At 33.3% G+C, this 20,577-nt stretch overlaps 1 protein-coding gene across 3 annotated transcripts in view; it reads right to left on the bottom strand.

Moving 5' to 3' along the window:
• dila (centrosomal protein dilatory) overlaps window positions 1–20,577 on the bottom strand; it is a 421,620-nt gene that overhangs the window by 258,139 nt on the left and 142,904 nt on the right. For all 3 annotated transcript variants that reach the window (XM_072523241.1, XM_072523242.1, XM_072523243.1), the window contains one exon: window positions 14,907–15,252. In XM_072523241.1, coding sequence (XP_072379342.1) covers window positions 14,907–15,252 — 346 coding nt within the window. The remainder of the gene's footprint in view (window positions 1–14,906; window positions 15,253–20,577) is intronic.

The raw sequence follows: 20,577 nt of genomic DNA, 5'->3' as shown, positions 1-20,577 counted from the left end.
CTAAGGGATGCCCTAATGTCAACTAAAAACTCCGCTCCAGGTCCAGACGGCATACCATTAATTTTTTTGTTAAACCTACCAGAAAGTGGAATGTCTTGGCTACTAAAATTATACAATTTTATATGGACAAATCAGGTCTTTCCATCTGTATGGTCGGACAGCATTATAATTCCTCTGCTCAAGCCCAACAAAGACAGAACAAAGGTAGACTCGTACCGTCCTATATCACTCACTAATGTATCCTGCAAAGTTCTAGAAAAAATTATAAACAAAAGACTATTGTGGTACTTAGAACAAGAAAAACATTTAATTCCACAGCAAAGTGGCTTCCGTCAAAATAGATCATGCGTAGATAATCTATTAGATTTAGAATCAGAGATACACGAGGGTTTTGCAACTAATCAAGAAACCATCGCAGTGTTTTTCGATATTACCAAGGCGTACGATACAGTTTGTAGGTTTAACATTATATCAAAATTACACAAATGGGGAATCAGGGGTAATATGCTAAGATTCATAGAAAACTTTCTTCAGTCAAGAGCTTTCTCTGTGCGCGCCGATAATTCCACTTCAACAAAAAGAATTCAGGAAAACGGAACACCTCAGGGATCAGTTATGAGCCCAACTCTCTTTCTTGTCGCTATCAACGATATACTGGATCATTGCTCCCCGCTAGTTAAGGGAAGACTATATGCCGATGATCTGGTTCTATTTGCAAAGGGCAAGAATATAAAAATGGTTCAAAAACACTTACAAGAATCCATTTACAAACTAGAGATATGGTCTACATCAGTAGGTGTACAATTCTCCACACTAAAAACAAGATGCATGATTTTCTCAAGAAGGCACCGGATGCAAAGAACTACACTAAAGCTGTGTGGCAAGCCGCTGGCATTCTCAGACAAAATTAATTTTCTCGGAATGGTATTCGACCAAAAACTAACATGGAAACATCATATTTCAGAAATAAAAAAGTCTTGCCAAAGTGGATTAAACGTAATGAAAACATTATCAAATAAAAAATGGGGAACCGACGAAACCACATTATTAAATATTTATAAGTCACTTGTTAGATCAAAAAAAGATTATGGAGCTATTGTATATGACTCGGCTAAAAAACACGTTACCAATCAACTTGAAATCATTCAAAACACAGCACTTCGGATCGCCACAGGTGCATTTAGAACCACACCCGTTAAGAATCTCCAATGTCTTACAGGAGAACCACCTCTTACCCTACGAAGGAAGTATCTAAGCCTTTCGTATGCATCTTCAGTTGCCAGTAACAAATTCCACCCAGTGTTTCGAAATACATTTACGGACCGGTATCTAGAAGCTTATAAAAAAAGTAAGTTCGATCCACCTTTCTATGAAAGAGTCCGAAGAAATTTAAAAGATCTGCAACTGCAAATTCCTGACCTCTATCCTTCAAATCTAAAAACTCCCCCTCCCTGGTTAATCATGATTCCCGAGATTAATACGACACTACTCCAATATCACAAATCAGAGACATCACCAAATGTAATCAGACAGTCATTTTTAAAAGAACTCGAGACTTGCGGGGAAAGTTTTTGCATTTATACAGATGCCTCCAAATCTGCAAACGACGTAGGAGCAGCATTTGTCACTCCATACGCATCCTTCCAATTTAAATTAAGGTCGGCCACCTCTATATACTCAGCAGAGTTATATGCAATATTACAAGCCCTCATCCATATCAAAAGTACAAAACAGTCTTCCTCCGTCATTATCTCAGATTCTCTAAACTCGTTAACAACAATTGATCAACTATTCACTAAGAACCCTATAGCCTTACTTATCAAGAAAGAACTTGCAGCCTTACAAGAAACTGGTTCCGAAGTCAAATTTATATGGGTTCCATCTCACATGGGAATACAAGGTAATGAAAAAGCAGACCTCCAAGCAAGGGAAGCTTACAAAAACGATCATGCTACAATAGTGTCAAAGACTATTTCCAGTGATATAAAACAGTTCGTCAAAGAAAAAGTGATCAGTGCGTGGCAAAATGAGTGGAATTTATCGGTATCTAAACTAAAAGAAATTAAATCGACAGTGAGTCCGTGGCGCCTAGTGAACTTAAAAAGAGCTGATCAAGTCAAAATCTCTCGACTTCGATTAGGTCATACCAACATTACACATAAGTACCTAATGAATAAGGAAGACATTCCAGTGTGTGAATACTGTCAAATCAACATTACTGTTAAACACCTCCTAACAGAATGTGGAAAATATACAGTCAACAGACAAAATAACAATATTTCCAACAATTTAAAAACAGTATTAGGTGAACATTTAAACATCAAAGACTTAATTAATTTTCTTAAAGATACATCTTTATATAATTTAATCTAATGTAAAAACTAATGTCGCTAATGACCCAAGTGGTTGAAGCGACTATTTTCTTTGTAAATAAAAAATAAAAATTATTTTTTAAATACCACAGTGTTCTGCTAGGTTTTTACGAATTTGAAGGTGATGAAAAATCTATTTTTACAATTTTGCTGTACTCTATCAATCAATTTTTCTGTTAGTTTAAAATTATGGCGAATTTTCTTTATATTCCACTTTACTCTACTTATAATTGAAATAAAAAAGTGTTCTGGTAAGTTTTTACTACACTTTCACCACCCTGATAATTTTCCTCCACTAAAGCAATTTTTTTTGTAAACGTTTCCGCTAGCTAAATATTCGAGCCAGCAGAATTAAAAATATATATATTTGTGAAGTACCACAGTGTTTTGATAGGTTTTTACAAATTTATTACCACCCTATTAATTTTTCACTTCTTAACTACTCCTTGTGGGAAGTTAATATTAAGTTATTAAGCGGAAGCTCGAATATTAAGCTAGCTAATTCAAATAAAAATTTTAAAATATCACATGATTCTGCTCGATTTTTATTAATTTTTCGCCTCTCAACTAACCCGTGGTAGCTTGGGGTAAAATAAAAAAATTATTTCTAAATACCACTGTATGCTAGAAAGCTTTTGTAATTCATTTACCACCTTCACAATTGTTTACAGACGGGATACCTAACCAGTTACTGAAATATTGTGAAGCAGCAATGACAGAACAATTAACAACATTAATTAATAAAATTAAACACAATAAAATACCGGAAGAATGGAGAACGAGCCAACTACTTCTACTGTTCAAAAAGAAGATAAAAAACAGCCAGAAAACTACAGAGGTATAAACTTGTTAAATACTACGCTAAAACTTTTACAAGTGCTAATAAATAAATCAGAGGAAAAGTTTAGCAGATGAACAACAGGGTTTTCGTAGTGTAAGATCGTGTACAGATGCAATATTCGTTATAAAGCAAATAACTGAGAAATCACTAGAGTATTATAATAGACCAGCATTTCTGTGTCTAATAGACCTAAAGGAAGTATTTGACAGAGTAAGACTCAAAGATGTAATCCATCTTCTGTATAATAGAGAAGTTCCCCTACATATTATAAAAACTATCGATAACATTTATCAAAACAACAAAATGGAAGTCAGAATAGATGGACAACTTACAGAACCTATAGAAATAGGCGGTGGAATAAGACAAGGGGATTCATTGAGCCCCATACTCTTCAATTAGATCATGGATAAAATCATCAAAACCGTTAACAAAGGAAGAGGATACAGAATGGGAAACAAAGAAATCAAAATACTCTATAACGCAGAAGACGCAATATTGATAGCCCAAGATGAAGATAATCTGCAAAGACTGGTCCACAGATTTAAGATAAGAGCAAAAGAATGTAATATGACTATCTCATCTCAGAAAACTAAAATAATAATAGTCAGTAAAGAACCAACCAGATGTAAAATAGAAATTGATTGCATCAGTATTGAACACGTAATGGAAATAAAATACCTGGAAATTACACAGTCTAGCTATGGAGACCTAGATAAAGAAGTGAGTGATCAAGTACAAAAATCAAATAGACTGGCAGGGTGCCTTAATAACACTGGCGAAACAGACATATTGACACTGAGATGTCAATATGTCTGTTCCGCCAGAAGTCAAGAATTTATAAAGCCAGTGTAAGACCAATAATGACATACACCTCAGAAACAAGACCCGATACAGCCACAACGCAAAGGCTACTGGACACGGCAGAGATGAGACTACTGAGAAGTATTACAGGAAATACGCTGAGAGATCGAAATAGAAGTGAAGACATTAGAAGAAAATTTTACGTACAGTGTATAAATGAATGGACACAAAATAAAAAAAAATTAAATAACCACATAAGCAGAATGGAGGAGACCCGTGTCGTCAAAATAGCAAGAGATAAGTCACCAATCGGCAAAAGAAGTATCGGAACGACCGCGCAATAGATGGAGTGACAACTTTGCATAGAGGTATTAATCCGCCAATGAACAAGCAGAATTGCTTAAAAAGAGGAAGAAGAAGAAGAAGAAGACAATTGTTTACCCCTCTATAAGAAACCAATAATTTTGCTAGGTTAAATTCTGAACTGACAAAATAAAATTATAAAAGGTATTTTTAATAATTTTTTTTGTATGGTACTTTTACTTCAACCTTTTACTATTTTTGCTATCTTCATATTTTTCACTTAACACACTGGACATAAATTCCGCACTTAACGTTCTAATTTTGGACGCGTAAGGTCGTACTTTCTCGTCAGGTATAAAAAAAATGCACGTTTTCACATTTTAAAAGTTAAAAATCAACTATAGACGTGATCGCGTATAGATGACTGTGCATTGTTGTTTACTATTAAAAATTACTCAAACACTATTGTACTCGGCATAAAACGCACTCAGGGACAGTAAATAGGCGCTATATTTGCAATTTATTGCCAAAGTTAAATAATAGTGCAGAGGGCAGTATCAATCTAAAATCCAATTAAGACTGCAGCCCCCATTCCTTGATTGGCGGTACACTTCGCTCGGGTCTATGGATGTACCCAATAAATACACATCTTTTTATCCTTTAACAATAGGTACGCAAGGTGTACTGACCCTCCTTTTTAACTAGGTAATTAATGTAATACATATAATAAAATTATTTCAATTTGTATATTTCTTACCTGGTAATTATTCTGTGAAATATAACAATTCCATTGTATTTACTAAAACTAAACTTGATTTCAGTTATTTTATATATTCATAAAGGGGGCTCACGATTTGATTTCTCTTAGCCATGTACTCACTGCTATAATCAGAGTAAATTTTTTAAAACAGTTAAAATTTATAATTTTTGTAATAAAGTATTTTCAATATTTAATCATTTAAAAAAATAAATATTATTTAGCGCAGAGTAACATTTCAGAATGTTTTTAATTAGGGTAGTTACGAAAACAATGACTAGGCTGGTAAACATATAGTAAAAATCTAGCAGAGCACTTTTGTATTTCCAAACAGATTTTGCGTTTAGCTAGCGTGAATGCGTAGCTTGTTGAATGTTTCCCATTAACTGTGGCTTAAGGGTCAAAAATTATGAGGTTGGATAAAATTCAGTAAAAACCTGGCAAGCAATTTATACCTTTAGTTACAAGAGGAGTACAGTAAAATTGTAAAAATAGATTGTTTATCACCTTAAGTCAATAACTCAACCGAATTATTGACTTCTCATAAGGAGTAATTGAGGGGTGAATAATTACTAGTGTGGTAATAAATTCATAAAAATTTAGCAGAGCACTGTGGTATATCATAAATATTATTTTTTGAATTGTACTAGTTTTAACCGTAAGCCAGAAAAATCGCTCCCCTTAAGCTTGGTTTAATGGTGAAAAATTATTAGGGTGGTAATAAATTAGTGAAAAATAGGTAAAAAATATGCAATCGGCAAAAAGTTTTTTTTTGAATTCTGCTAGCTTAAACCTTAAGCCAGCAGAATCGCTCCCAAAAAGGGTGGTTTGGTGGTGAAAAATTATTAGGGTGATAGTAAATTAGTGAAAAATGGATGAAAAAATATGCCATAAGCAAAAAGTTTTTTTTTCTGAATTCGGCTAGCTTGAACCTTAAGCCAGCAGAATTGCTCCCATTAAGGGTGGTTTGGTGATGAAAAATTATTAGGGTGGTAATAAAATAGTGAAAAATGGGTGAAAAAATATGCCATAAGCAAAAAGTTTTATTTCCGAATTGTGCTAGCTTGAATCTTAAGCCAGCAGAATCGCTCCCCTTAAAGTTGTTTTGGTGGTAAAAAATTATTAGGGTGGTAATAAATTAGTGAAAAATAGGTGAAAAAATATTACGTAGGTTAAATTGGAATCTGCTCATTTGTCCCCGCTAGCTTAAGAGACCTCGCTAGCAGTGGCCAGCGTGATAGTGAAATGGCTAATTTTTCCTGTAAATGAAAAGACACACACTAGAAAAGGGCCCTTAGTCCCCGGCAGCCAAACGGTCCCTGTTAACGGTAGTCACTAGATTGGACCAAGGGCAGAGGGTGCAAAGAATCACCGGGATAGACACGGCTACCATGGACAACGAACATTGCATATTGCCACTTATAACGTAAGAACGCTTGCAACTGAAGATAAACTCATTGAATTACAGGAAGAACTTAACTGAATAAAATGGGATGTATTGGGACTTTCCGAAATACGAAGAAAAGGAGAAAACCAATTAGTTTAAAATCAGAGCATCTGCTACATTCCATTGGAGAAAACGATTAGGCAGTTGGCAGCGTAGGCTTTCTCGTGCACAAGAAACACCTAGATAAAATTATAAAAATAGAGAGTGTAAGCTCAAGAGTTGTGAACCTCATATGAACGAGAGATGCTCTATTAAAATTATCCAAGTATATGCACCAACGACGAGCCATAGCGAAGAAGAAATCGAAAACTTTTATGAAGATATAAATAGAGTTATAGAAAAAGATAAAACCCACCACCTAATCTTAATGGGCTATTTTAACGCTAAACTTGGATTTAAAGAAGATAACGCAGAAGTGGCTATGGGCTCATTTGGATACGGTGAGCAAAATGATAGAGGAGGTGTGCTACTACATTTTTTGTTGCATGATCGGCTCTATGTGATGAACACATTTTTTAAAAAGAACCAACAACGTAAGTGCCAGATAGCATAACAAAAAATGAAATTGATTTCATCATCACAAAGAGAAAAATATTGTCCAAGATGTTACAGTAATTAATAAAATCACTGTTGGGAGTGACCATCGGTTGGTTAGAGCAAAAATATTGATCAACATTAGACAAGAGAGGCTAGCAATGATAACAGAAAGGTATTCTAATAAATGAAAATCTATAGAAGATAAAGTAGCTTATCAGAATCCCATAACTTTAAAACTGAAAGAAGTAGAACATCTAAATGTAAATGCATTAGATATAGAGGTGACAAACATGCGAATAAATAGTGCGATTCGAATCGCTCATAGAAAATATAAAGAAAAGAAAAAAACAAGATGGATAAACTCACTCAAGCTACTAAAGATCTTATAAACAAAAAAAGAGAATTGAAAGACAAATACACAGATAATTTTATAACACTTAGACAGTTAAACAAAGATATTAAAAAATCCATTTGAAAAGATGTCAGAAGTTACAACACTAAAAACATAACTCAAGCCATTGGTAAAAATAAAAGTTTAAAGGTTCTGCACCGAAAAATGACTGAAGGATCGAAAAATATGTGTAAACTTGTAAATAAAAAAGGAGAAACTACAACAAATAAGGAAGATATTTTAAAAATTTCTCAAGATTTTTAATCAGAATTGTATAAGCGAGAAGAGCTTTCAGATCCTGATCAAAATCAAATACCAAAAGTTTAAAATGTAGGCTCAGAAGACATCCCAGATATCACAACAAAGGAAATAAAATCAGCTCTCTCGAAGATGAAAAACAATAAATCACCTGGAGAAAATGGGATAGTCATTGCACAAATCAAAGAAGGAGGAGGAACGTTAGTAAATGTGTTGAAAAAGATGTTCAATACTTGTTTGACAAGAGGCGTAACCCCCTCCCAGTGGCATAATGCAAGAATAACCATAATGCACAAAAAAGGTGACATTTCAGACCTAAAGAACTACAGACCTATTAGTTTGCTCTCTCATACATACAAACTATTCATGAAAATAATAACAAAACGGCTTGTGAACAAACTGGATAGTTACCAACCATGTGAACAGGCTGGGTTCCGCTCCAGATACGGAACAAATGATCATCTACAAGTTATAAAAACGCTAATAGAAAAGTGTATAGAGTATAACAAGCCTATCTTTCTTATATTCGTAGATTATGAAAAGCCGTTTGATACTATAGATCATCATAAAATGATTTGAGCATTGTCTGACTTCGGCATTGACTACCGATATACCGCCTTGATTAAAAGTATTTACGAAACTGGTACAGCTTGTGGGCGCCTTCATAAAGATACCAAGAAGTTTTGAATAGAACGTGGAATTAGACAGGGTGATACTATCTCCCTAAATTGTTTACAGCTGTTCTTGATTATATGTTTAAGAAAATAGAACGAGAGGATAACATGGGAATTAATATAAATGGCGAAGATCTGGACCACCTAAGATTTGCCGATGATATCGTTTTAATATCTGATAGAGTTAATAAAGCTACAAAAATGCTGCACACGCTCTATAAAGTGTCAAAAACAATTGGTCTTAAAATGAACACATTAAAGACAAAATTTATGACCAACCTTGTAGTCAGCGGTAAAATTCTGATTGAGAGCCTTAGCATCGACCAAGTAATAGCTTACAAATATCTAGAGCATGAGATTCACTTAGGCCGAGATAATCAGACAACTGAAATACAAAAAATGAGAGGTCTCACATGGGCTGCCTTTGGTAGATTAAATATCATTTTCAAGTATATTATCCCAAATCTTAACTGTCTTTTTCCTTCTATTATCCCAGTTTGTTTAAAAACAAAGGTTTTTAATCTGTGCGTTTTACCGGTTCTTACATATGATGTAGAAACACTGACTCTGACAAAAAGAACGATAAATAAAATAAGAGTTAAACAACGCGATATGGAAAGATCAATATCAGGTACATATTACCATCAGAGATAAAGTACCAAACCTAGAAATAAGAAGAAGAACAGGAGTCACAGATGCAGTTGAAAAAATAGACATGGCTAAATGGGCTTGGCCCAAACATGTTGCCAGATTAACGGGTGACAGATGGATCAGAAAGATTCTGGAATGGCGACCAAGACAAGAGCCATATCGAAGCAGAAGACGACCACCGATTAGATGGATGGATGATGTCAAGCGCATCACCACAAACTGGATGCAAGACGCTTAAGATAGAAATAGGTGGAAAATTTTACGGGAGGCCTACGTTCATCAGTGTATAAATATAGGCTAATTGATGATGAAAGGCGGATCGAGACACCTTGCGCACCTATTGTTAAAAGATTTGTGTATATTAGGTACTTCAAAATTTGAAAAATACTTTAGGTATTAAATATTTTAATAATATTCAAATAAGAAGGGTATTAGTAGGGCGACTACGAACTCCCCCACGCTACCTAGATTTTAATGGGTTCAGTTTTATAGTAGGAGTAAAAGCGACTACGAACTGCTCCACACTACCTAGGTACTTAGATAATATTTTTGCGAACATATATAGTTTTTATTTTACTTTATTGTGTCCAAAAAGGAACCTTATTTCCAAAGCATGAGCGAAAATTTTAAATGATTTAATAATGAAACTATAACAATATAATCGAATAAAGTTTATTTGTAAATCTACATTAACTTATATACAATAACAAAAACTACAGTTAAACAATAACAATGCTTAATTCTAATGTCTGATTAGTGATTAAAATTGGTAAGAGTTAACACTATATTTTAGATTTTAAAAGTTAGCTGCATAATAATTGCAAACTGACATAATGAAGTCTAATTTAGTAATGTTTTGATTAACGTAATATTCATTTAACCTATGTTCAATAAAATCAACTTTTCTTTTTGTCGTTTTATCAAGTTTTTTTTCGAATCTATGTGCAGTTCTAATTTTCACATATACTTCTGCTTGAAAATTTAACAAAATATCTGTAAATTTAAATATGTCAGGATGTGATTTATAAAAACATTCATTAAATTTTGAGTGAAATGATTCACATGCGTTTGTAGTAAATATAAGAGATGATGAATTTGAAGCCCACATGTAAGGTGGAAATGTTGAATCTTCCGTTAAATAATTATCAACTAGGTAATCACAAAATTGTAAAACTCTGTCATCTTCTGGCATAATATTAAAAAGTTCATCAGAAAAAAGTCACCATTTGGATCTAAATAAAGAATGCCGAAAAACAATTTTAAATATTTTCCAATAACAGTTTGATTTTTATATTCCGAGAACAAACCTACTATCCGTTCACAAATTGTTGAGAGGACGAAATGTGCCTCAAAGTCATATAACAGTCCTAAAATTTGTATCATCATAGGCGTTCCTGAGGTGTTTATTCATTAAAATTAATGCGTTTTACATTTATTTTCCTTTCCAAAATGTTTATCAATATTAATAATGTTTTAATACTAATATATTTTGCAAAAAACAATTAAAACTTTCACGGCTAATGTTGGTTATTATATTATATTAATAAAAGTAAGAATTTAACCACTAACAATTTTGTAAATAAGAATACCTTATCTCTTTGGATATTTCAATACTAATCTTCGCGTTTAATCACTTTACTAGAAAACCTGGAATTCATATCCTTCTTCTTCTTCTTCTTTCGAAACTTCTTCAGCGCCTTTACCCTTAATTAAATAAATGTATCTTTTACAAATGGCAAGAAAATTTTTATTTTTGAATAAAATAAAGAAGTTTTATTAAAACAAAAATACAATTTACATAAGTATAATTTAAAAAATATATTTATTTAGTTCAAATAAATGTTTCAATCATATACTCTACGACACTGGTCGGTCATCTGTAACCAAAATACCTTCGTAATCGGATTATAAGGTTGACTGCTGTATTGTATTCCTTCAGATACAAGGTGGGTTAGTTGAAAACATCTTAAGCCGTCAGTTTCAGGTTGGTTTTTACTATTATATCGTATTACCTATCCTCTCTGTATTTCAATTCTCTAATTAGGGTTAAACTTGTAGTGAGCTATCAACAAATTGTGAACCGATTATAAATTTTGAATTTTTCGGTACCAATTTTGTGTTAAACGAAATTTGCAACAAAAAATAATAATGTCGGGCCACACTAACTTGGCTGGATTTTGAATGGCTATTTCAAAATCAGAAATTATTCGCTTCGGTTTAAAATTTTAATTTAAATCTGTACATATTGTTATTAATGTATCAAAAGTACTTTTGTACGATTGCTGTGATTTATTTATTAACAAACAAAATACTAGAGGGATATAAAAACCATTTTTGTAGCCATGTATAGTAAACATCTGACAAAAATATTTAGAATAGTATTGAAAAGTTCCATCTACATACTAAGAATCTCCATTAAACAAAAAGTAAAGATTTGTGAAACAACTAAAATTTGCGGAATTATTTTTCGTAGATAATAAAAAGTTTTCATCTGTATTTGTTTTTAAATTTAAGTTCACTAACACTTCTTCTCAGAATTTCTTCCTGTGACTTGGGCAATGATGGTGTGGATTTTCGTCTTGCAGCATAGATATTTTTTCGAACGCAAGAAATGTCTTTCGTCGTCAGCGGTAAATTGCTGAAATTTTCCTTCCTCAATTTCTTGTGGACAATCTTTAAAGGTCTTTCACATACAAAGCATGATTATGCTTCACCGATGCTTTTTGAAGAATAACGTAATTTTCATCACCTTCCTTTACGTACACTTTTTGTTGACACCCTTTTTTGATGCATATTTATATTCATTAATTATTAAAAAAAAGTTCTCTCCTTTGACTAAACATAGTCATTGGATTCGTCATTTAAAAGTTAAACACTAACGGACAAAACTATACCGTAATACTTTTAGGTGCAGTTAGGGGCAGTTAGATAACGCCGATTAGATATACCGATTAAAGTAGTTGTATAGCATAAAGAGTTTATATTATTTGGAAAACATTTTAGGAGATAAATACTTTTAAAATATTCAAACAAGACGAAAATTACTAAAGCTAGTTTAAATTATTTGAGTAGTAAAATAAATTTATATTAGTTTCATTTTAAAAATTTAAATATATTTATATTATTTAATTTTATGTCGATATTATATTTATTGTCAGTTGGATATAGGTAAAAATTAACGGAGTATTAGGGTCTTAAACGGGTTAGTTAAGGCATGAAAAATTACTAGGGTGGTACAAAATTCATAAATTCATAAAAATCTTGCAGAACACTGTGGTATTGTGTGTTCCAATTTCACTGGCTTTATTAAGGTAGCAGGATCTTTTCTAAATAAGATTGATTGATTCTTAAGTAAGCTTGATTTAGGGGTAAAAAATTATTAGGATGATGGAAGTTAAGTAAAAGCTTAATACTTTTTTATTTCAGTTTCAGAACACTGTGGCATTTCAAAAATATTTTTTTTAATTCCATTGACTCGAATATTAAGCTAGCGGGAACGTTTCCAAATAAGACTGGTTTTGGGGTGGAAAGTTATCAGGGTGGCCAAAGTTTAGCAAAAACCTAACAGAACACTTTTCTATTTCAGTTATAAGTATAAGTTTTAATTTATAAAAATGGGTGAAAAATGTGATACTCAAAAAGTTTTTTTTTTAATTCAGCTAGTTTGAACCGTAAGCCAGGAGAATCGCTCCCCTTAAGGGTGGTGCGATGGTGAAAAATTATGGTGGTAATTAATTGGTGAAAAATGGGTGAAAAAATGCCATAGGCAAAAGTTTTTTGTTTAAATTGTGCTAGCTTGAACCTGAAGCTAGCAGAATCGCTTCCTTTAAGGGTGGTTTAGTGGTAAAAAATTATTAGGGTGGTAATGAATTAATGAAAAATGGGTGAAAAATATTGCGTAGGTTAAATTGGATTCCGCTTATGCGTCCCCGCTAGCTTAAGTGTCCTAAAAAAATGCTGAAGAATGTCGAATATAAATATGCGCTTTATAAATATAATGTACAAGGTGACTCACGCAAGCCTACCATAGTCCAAAAGCTTTATTTTTATTGGAACTTCCTGTATATTTTTATATTCTTAAAAGCTCCTTAATAACCTAATTTCAACGAATTATATCATGTAGAGTCTATTATGAGTATGACAGGCTAAGCAGTATGTTGAAATTATACAGTGTGAAAACCACTTATGGAATAAAATTGTTTGTGTCTTTATTTTAGAAAATTTAAAAAAAGACTGGGACACGTCAACTTTTAAATTCAAATGTGCGCTTTTTAAACATAAATTTAAATATACAGATGATTCACGCACGTCAAGCAGAGTCCATCATCTTTATTTTTAATGGTCCAATCTTTATTTTTAGGTTTCTTAAATCTCCTTAACAACCCGATAATATTATATAGGGTCTGTTATAAATAATACAACCTGAAATTTTTAAATTATGTAAATTTTCGCCAAGAAATTAAATAAAAAAACTCAATATATTGAAAATTAGTTTAGGAAATGGATGTTTGTATTAGCTTATTTTAAAAAAAGAATTATTAAAAATGTAATTAATTATTAATTTCAAAAATTTGTGTATTTAATGTCTTGACGAAAATTATACATAGTTCTAAAACTTCAGCTTGAATTATTTATAGTAGACCCTATATAATATACGTTTGTAGAATGAGGCTGTTAAATAGCTTCCAAAAACATAAAAATATACATGGTGTTTCATGAAAACTACAGATGATGCATTATGCTAGACTTACATGAATCATCCTGTACATTTAAATTATATATTTAAATGTTTAAAAAGTGCACATTTCAATTTAAAAGTAGACGGCTTCCAGCGTTGTTTATAATTTTCTAAAATAAGAACAAAAACAATTTTATTCCATAAGTGATCTCCACACTGCCTAATTATTTTAAAATTCCACCCTGTATTATTCAAAATAGACCCTACATGATATATGATATAGTTCGTCGAGATCAGGTTATTAAGCAACTTTAAAAAAATATCTAAAAGGAAATCTATTTAAAATAAAACTCAAGCAGTATGCAAGGCTTGCGTGAATTACCCTGTACAATTAAATTTATGTTTAAAAGGCACACATTTATATGTATTAAAAGTCGACGGGTCTCAACGTTTGTTATATATTTCTTTTTTTTTACATTTTTTTTAACTTTATTCTATAAATATATACATATATATATATATATATATATATATATATATATATATATATATATATATATATATATATATATATAGATATAATACTATCGTGCACTAAATAAAAAAGAGTAATAGCGTGCGTGTGTGTGTGTGAGTGCGTGTGTGTGTGTGCGTGTGTGTGTGTGCGTGGGTGTGTGCGTGCGTGTGTATGTGTGCGTGTGTATGTGCGTGTGTGTGTGTGTGTGTGTTTAAATATACTGCGCGGCATAAGTTAAGGATATTGCCAATATAATGATAATGTTACTTCATTCTGTATCAATTATTTGTATGTAAACAATTAAAAATTATTATAGTTGCATTTGTAGCACTTGTACAGCCATTTAAAAATGACCTTTGTTCTCTTAAATGGGATAAACAAATATAATTGTTAAATAACTACTTGACCGATTGTACCCATCTTTCGCAAATGTAGTAACTACATAAAAATTCACATTATGAAATATCCTTATCCTTAAATATCCTGAAAAAAAATGTGTTAATTGTTGATGTAGATAAGTGACTTAATTAATTTATACAATTATAAAATTGCTGTATTATTGTTTATTTAATATTTAGCTATATTCCTAACTTATGCCCCGTAGTTTAGATATCAATGTACCTAAATAAATCTAATATTTGAGTACAAAAATATACTAATCGAGATAATAATACTATACCGTTTTCTTGCTGCATTTTTTTTATATATTTGTTTTCTGACATTATTTTATTTTCAATCACTATTGGTTTTGAGATATTTTCCTTAATAACTGTTTTGGGAAAACCTTCTGTAGAGTTTTCATCATTCTTTAAATTATGTTCTTTTCTAATTATGGAGTAAGATCTCTTGTCGAGTAGGTTATCCATATCTATATCTGATTCAGGAATGTTGTTATTCGACCATGGCGATATACATTTTTCCACTATTTTTGAGCTGTCTGTCATGTTCCTTTCCAGCATTTCGTGACTTTCTTTTAATTGTTGGAGGTATTTATCTGTTTTGTATTCGTTTTGTAATACGTCTACCTAAAATAAAAAACATTTTCTTACGTGATAATTAGCAGAATTCTAGATTATCAAGATCAATAAAATAAATGAAATGGAATTATAGATATATTCTCATTACAAATAGTAAAATGGTAAACAGTGTAAAATTGTTTCAGAAATAAAATGTTAAAAAGCAAAATAAATAGAAGTTGGCACAATCGTAACCCTATCGATCTTTATGATGGATTATATTTAATGTTTTTATAAATTAGAAATATCTATGGTAGATAGTTCTAATTTATAAAAACATTTTTAATCTAGAGTACATATCAAAACTAAATGTCGGAGTTTCAATATATATTTAGTTTCCAAAAATATCATTTAAGCTTATTTTCTGCGTTCATTCGTTATACGTGTTATGCGTCCATACGTAAGAAGATGTATATATATGTAGATAAGTTCATTTTTCGAATATGTAGTGGTAAATAGTGATGAGATTTAATTTTTGACGTGACAACGTCTTAAATTAGGTTGTGGCTCGGAGTCACTCATGAAAAAGTGTAACGCCCGCTCACGTCTGTTACGATGAGTCACCGAACGAGAGAGAGGCCCGCCGGACCGGCGAATGCCTTGCGTCTCTCTCCCACTCAAACATGATCGGTCCGCTGCGCGCGCAGCACTAGAGAATTAGGCGCGTTGAATCGGTGCGTGCTTGTGTCTCTGTCTTTCTCGAGCGTTCTTGGCGTTGGAAAACCGAGAAAGCGTCATAATACAAGTTCACACGTGTGGTTACAGTATCGTCAGCTGTGTCTGTAGTGAAAATGTGGAGTGCTTAGATTCGTCATTTACAACAACCACAACAATAAAGGTAAATAATTGTACACTAATATTTCATTATCGTAAACTATGATTGATTGATTAATTGTTAGATTGATACAAAAGTTGAGAAACTGAGTTTGTAATAAAATATTATAAAATTCTTATTTTCATTCAATTCCTTGTTCCTATTGTGCAATTTAATAATATTCATATCAATAAATATTCTACCGAGAAAAAGACATTGTCACGTAAAATCTTCGCCCGTAAAACCGACTTTACAGGCAACCGATTTTTTTTTTTTTGAATTTTTATATTAATAAAGATAATGTATTGATATGATGGCTGATGGAAAAAAATTAACTAGTAAATAAAGAGAAATATCTGGATTTGCTTGATATGCACTTCGCTTGTGCCGCTGGTTAATAATCAAACTCCGTGCGAAAACAAAACTGACTTTATTTTGAATTACACAATACATATAATATGAATGCTAAAGTATTATGTCCGCTCGCGCTAAATGCTGTATCACCGAGCTCGTCTCGTATTTGAGTGCTGTCTGTCGTCTTTGGGGTGCCTTAAGGGACTCGCCTTATCTTCACATATGGCATAATATATCTTCCTACGCTACTATGTTGCCGGGTTTTAAAAATGTATAAAATAAACTTGAATTGGATAGAGGCGTGAACATGGCCCCCGCCTTGGCAAACACTGCCAACAAAATCGTCTGCTAATGCTAAATGTTCAAATGTTTAAACTACACTTAGTCCGAAACGGGTAGCGGACACACCTTGGAAAAAGAACGAGTTATGATACCATTGTCTGTCTTTATTCTAAAAACTCTGGCTACACCATCACTGCCGCGTAAAAGTTCGATCACGCGACCTAACTTCCACCTTAATGGAGGTAAATTGTCCTCTTTTATGAGCACTAACGTGTTTTCCGCAACTTCACCGTTAGTAGTAGTCCATTTCGTGCGTTTTTGTAGTTCGGAGATGTATTCTTTGTTCCATCGTTCCCATATATGCTGAGAAAGTTGCTGAATATGCTGGAATTTTGAGAGCCGATTAACTGGAACATGACGCAAATCTGGATCTGGATTGGTAATAAGTGGTCTTCCGATGAGAAAATGTGCAGGAGTTAATGGGGAGAGATTATTTGGATCACAGGATAAAGGATGAATCGGTCGGGAATTTATTATAGCTTCAATCTGCACAAGCAACGAATAAAATTCCTCGAACGTTAAGTGCGCGTTTCCCAAAACTCTATGCAAATGATGCTTAACTGTTCTTACTCCGCTTTCCCACAGTCCGCCAAAATGTGGAGAATAGGGAGGTATGAAGGACCACGAAATATTATTCTTTAGTAAGGATTCTCTTATCGCGGGAGTGTGCTGCTCTAAAAATTTTCTTAACAATTTTAACTCCGAACTAGCTGCTATAAAATTGGTTCCATTGTCGGAGACCATCTTTTGAGGCTTGCCTCTTCGCGCAATAAATCTTTTAAAGGCCAACAGAAATGATTCCTTAGACAGTTCTGTAACTAATTCTAAATGTATGGCCTTCGTACAAAAACAAATAAAAATACACATGTAACTCTTTATTAGTTTACAACCTCGACCCTTTCTATCGCGAATTAAGAAAGGGCCCGCATAATCTACACCTGTTACAATAAACGGTGGGCCACCTGCGAGACGCTGGGCAGGTAGGTCACCCATTATTAGCTGAATGGATTTAGATTTTAATCTAAAACATTTTACACATTTGTGCACGGTACGTCGCGCTAAATTTCTTCCTGATAACGGCCAGAAAGTTTCTCTTATAGTTGCAAGTAAAAGCAGAGGACCAGCATGCATAAGATCCTTGTGAAAATGATTAAATACTAACGATGTAACTATATGATCTGCCGCTAAAATGATGGGATGTTTTTGTCATGCGTAAACTCGGAATGCTTTAAACGCCCGCCTACCCTCATGATGCCCTGATCATCAAGAAATGGAGATAAATTTATGAGTTTGCTGTTTTTATCTAAAGATCCCTTTTGGTTCAAATGCTTTATTTCGTTAGAAAATGACTGTGATTGACACAGTTTTAGAATACGATTAAATGCAGAATGTATTTCATCCAAAGAAAGGGGTTCAGAAGTTCTTTCCTTATTTTTACACATGCGAATGAATCTGAACACATATGCAGCGGTTCTTTTTAAACGTAAAATATTAGAGAAGCGCTCAAATGAAAATACTTCCGTATTCTGTGTTTCATCAAGTTTATTCGTAAAAACCTTTATGTTTTTCCTTGTTTCGCTTGTTTCAGTAGGGACAACTTGTAAATTTGGCCATTTATCTGAATCTTGCACGATCCACTCCGGTCCATGCCACCATAAGTTGCACTCCAGTATCTTATCTGGTTCTGCTCTGCCTCTGGACACTAGATCTGCAGGATTATCCTTGCCTGGCACATGACGCCACTGCGCAAACGAAGTGGTTTCCTGGATCTCTGCTACGCGGTTACTAACAAACGTCTTCAATGCATTGGCTGCTGTTTTCAACCAACTAAGTACTACCGATGAATCTGTCCAGAGGTAACACGTATCAAATTGCACATTTAATGAATTTTTGACCTTATTGGTCAAACGCGATAAAATTACTGCTCCACAGAGCTCTAAACGCGGCAAGGTAACTGGCTTTACGGGCGCAACCTTGCTTTTTGCACATAATAAGAATGAATACGACCTGCCTAACGAATCGGTAGATTTAATGAATATGCAAGCACCGTACGCCTTTTCTGAGAAGTCGCAAAATCCATGAAGTTCTAGTTTGACTTTACTAAAACATATAACATGCCGAGGTATTTTTAAATTGTTTAAGCTTCCTAATTTATTCCTAAACTGTAAATAAGTATTTGCTAAATGCTCCGGTATGGGATCATCCCAAGAAAGACGCTCGAGCCATAGTTGTTGTAACATAATTTTCGCTATGATGGTACACGCACTTAATAGACCCAAGGGATCAAAAATTTGAGCTATGTCCGATAATAAAGTTCGCTTTGTGATTATATGGCCTAGAGATGAACTTATGCTATAAAACATAGTATCTGATTGCGGTGAGTACAATAATCCCAAAGTTTTCGCCTTCTCGTTTTCACCGAATTGAATAACGGAACCCGTAGTTGAATTATCCGGTATATCTCTCAATATTTCAGGATCATTTGAATAGAATTTACGCAATGTAAATCCTCCGCCTTTGAGGACCTCAAAAAGTTGTTTACATGCTTCGCGCGCTTTCTGTTTTGAATCAAAACCTGTCAAAAGGTCGTCCACATAAAAATCGGATTTAATAATGCTAGCAATATTAGGATTTTTAGCTTCTTGCTCCTCTGCCAATGTCATTAGACATTTATTCGCTAAGTAAGAAGAGCATTTCATACCGTATGTAACTGTTTGTAACTGAAATATTTCAATCGGTTCTTCCGGATTATTTCGCCATAAGATACATTGTAAGGATTTTTGATCATCTGCAACCAATACCTGACGGTACATTTTTTCTATATCCGCACTAACTACATATAAGTGTGTTCTAAAACGCAATAAAATGGAGAGTAAATCATTTTGTAAGGTTGGTCCGGCCATTTGACTACTATTTAATGAAATGCCGTTTGTAGTTGGCGCACTACAATCGAACACAACGCGCAAACGTGTCGTCAAAGAATTTTCCTTTAATACTGGATGATGTGGCATAAAATAAAATGTAGTATTTACCCTAAAGTCTGTTGCCGCTTCCGTAATTCTGCATAAACCTTTCATATGTCCTAACTCTTTATATTCCTGGATGAATTCGCTATAAAGAGTTTTAAGATTGGCATCTTTATTCAACTTACGCTCGAGATTTAAAAATCTATTTTTTGCTTGACGAAATGAATCACCGAGTGAACTTATCGGTTCTTTGAATGGCAATGATACTATGAATTTGCCTGTCGCGTCGCCGTATCTTACCGTATCTTCGAAATGTTTTTCGCATGCAATTTCTTCGCCCGAGAGTGCAGGTTTTCCATTGAAAACCTCTTCAAGTTCCCAGAACTTACTTAGCTGTTCTGTAACTTCGATTGTGTTTGTGAAATTACACTTAGTTATTCGCTTTTCTGATGCTTTGTTTTGGCTGATATACGGCCCTGCTATGATCCAGCCAAACATTGTTTCTTGCATGAATGGTTTATTTTTACCTAAACTAATTCTGTTTGCGCCCAGTATTTGCCAAAATAGATCACTTCCTATCAAAAATTCGACCTTTTGTGGTTTATGAAAATGATTATCCGCTAATTTTAAATGTTTAGGTATCTGCAAATCGCTAATGTTTATTTCAGATGCCGGCACGCACCCCGTAATTTCTGGTATTACGAAACAATTTAAAGTTGTATGAAAAGTTATATCGCTACGCGATTGTATATTTATTTCGCATTTGAATCGAACGGGAGATGCAATATTATTTATGCCCATGACTGATATGTTCGCGCTTGTCGTTTTAATCTAAGTTTATCGCATAAATTTTCGGTT

The sequence above is a fragment of the Diabrotica undecimpunctata genome, chromosome 2 (genome assembly GCF_040954645.1).
Source record: "Diabrotica undecimpunctata isolate CICGRU chromosome 2, icDiaUnde3, whole genome shotgun sequence".
Taxonomy (NCBI): Eukaryota; Metazoa; Arthropoda; class Insecta; order Coleoptera; family Chrysomelidae; genus Diabrotica; species Diabrotica undecimpunctata.
The sequence above is the reverse complement of the archived record's forward strand: the minus strand, read 5'-3'. Positions and strand labels throughout refer to the sequence as shown.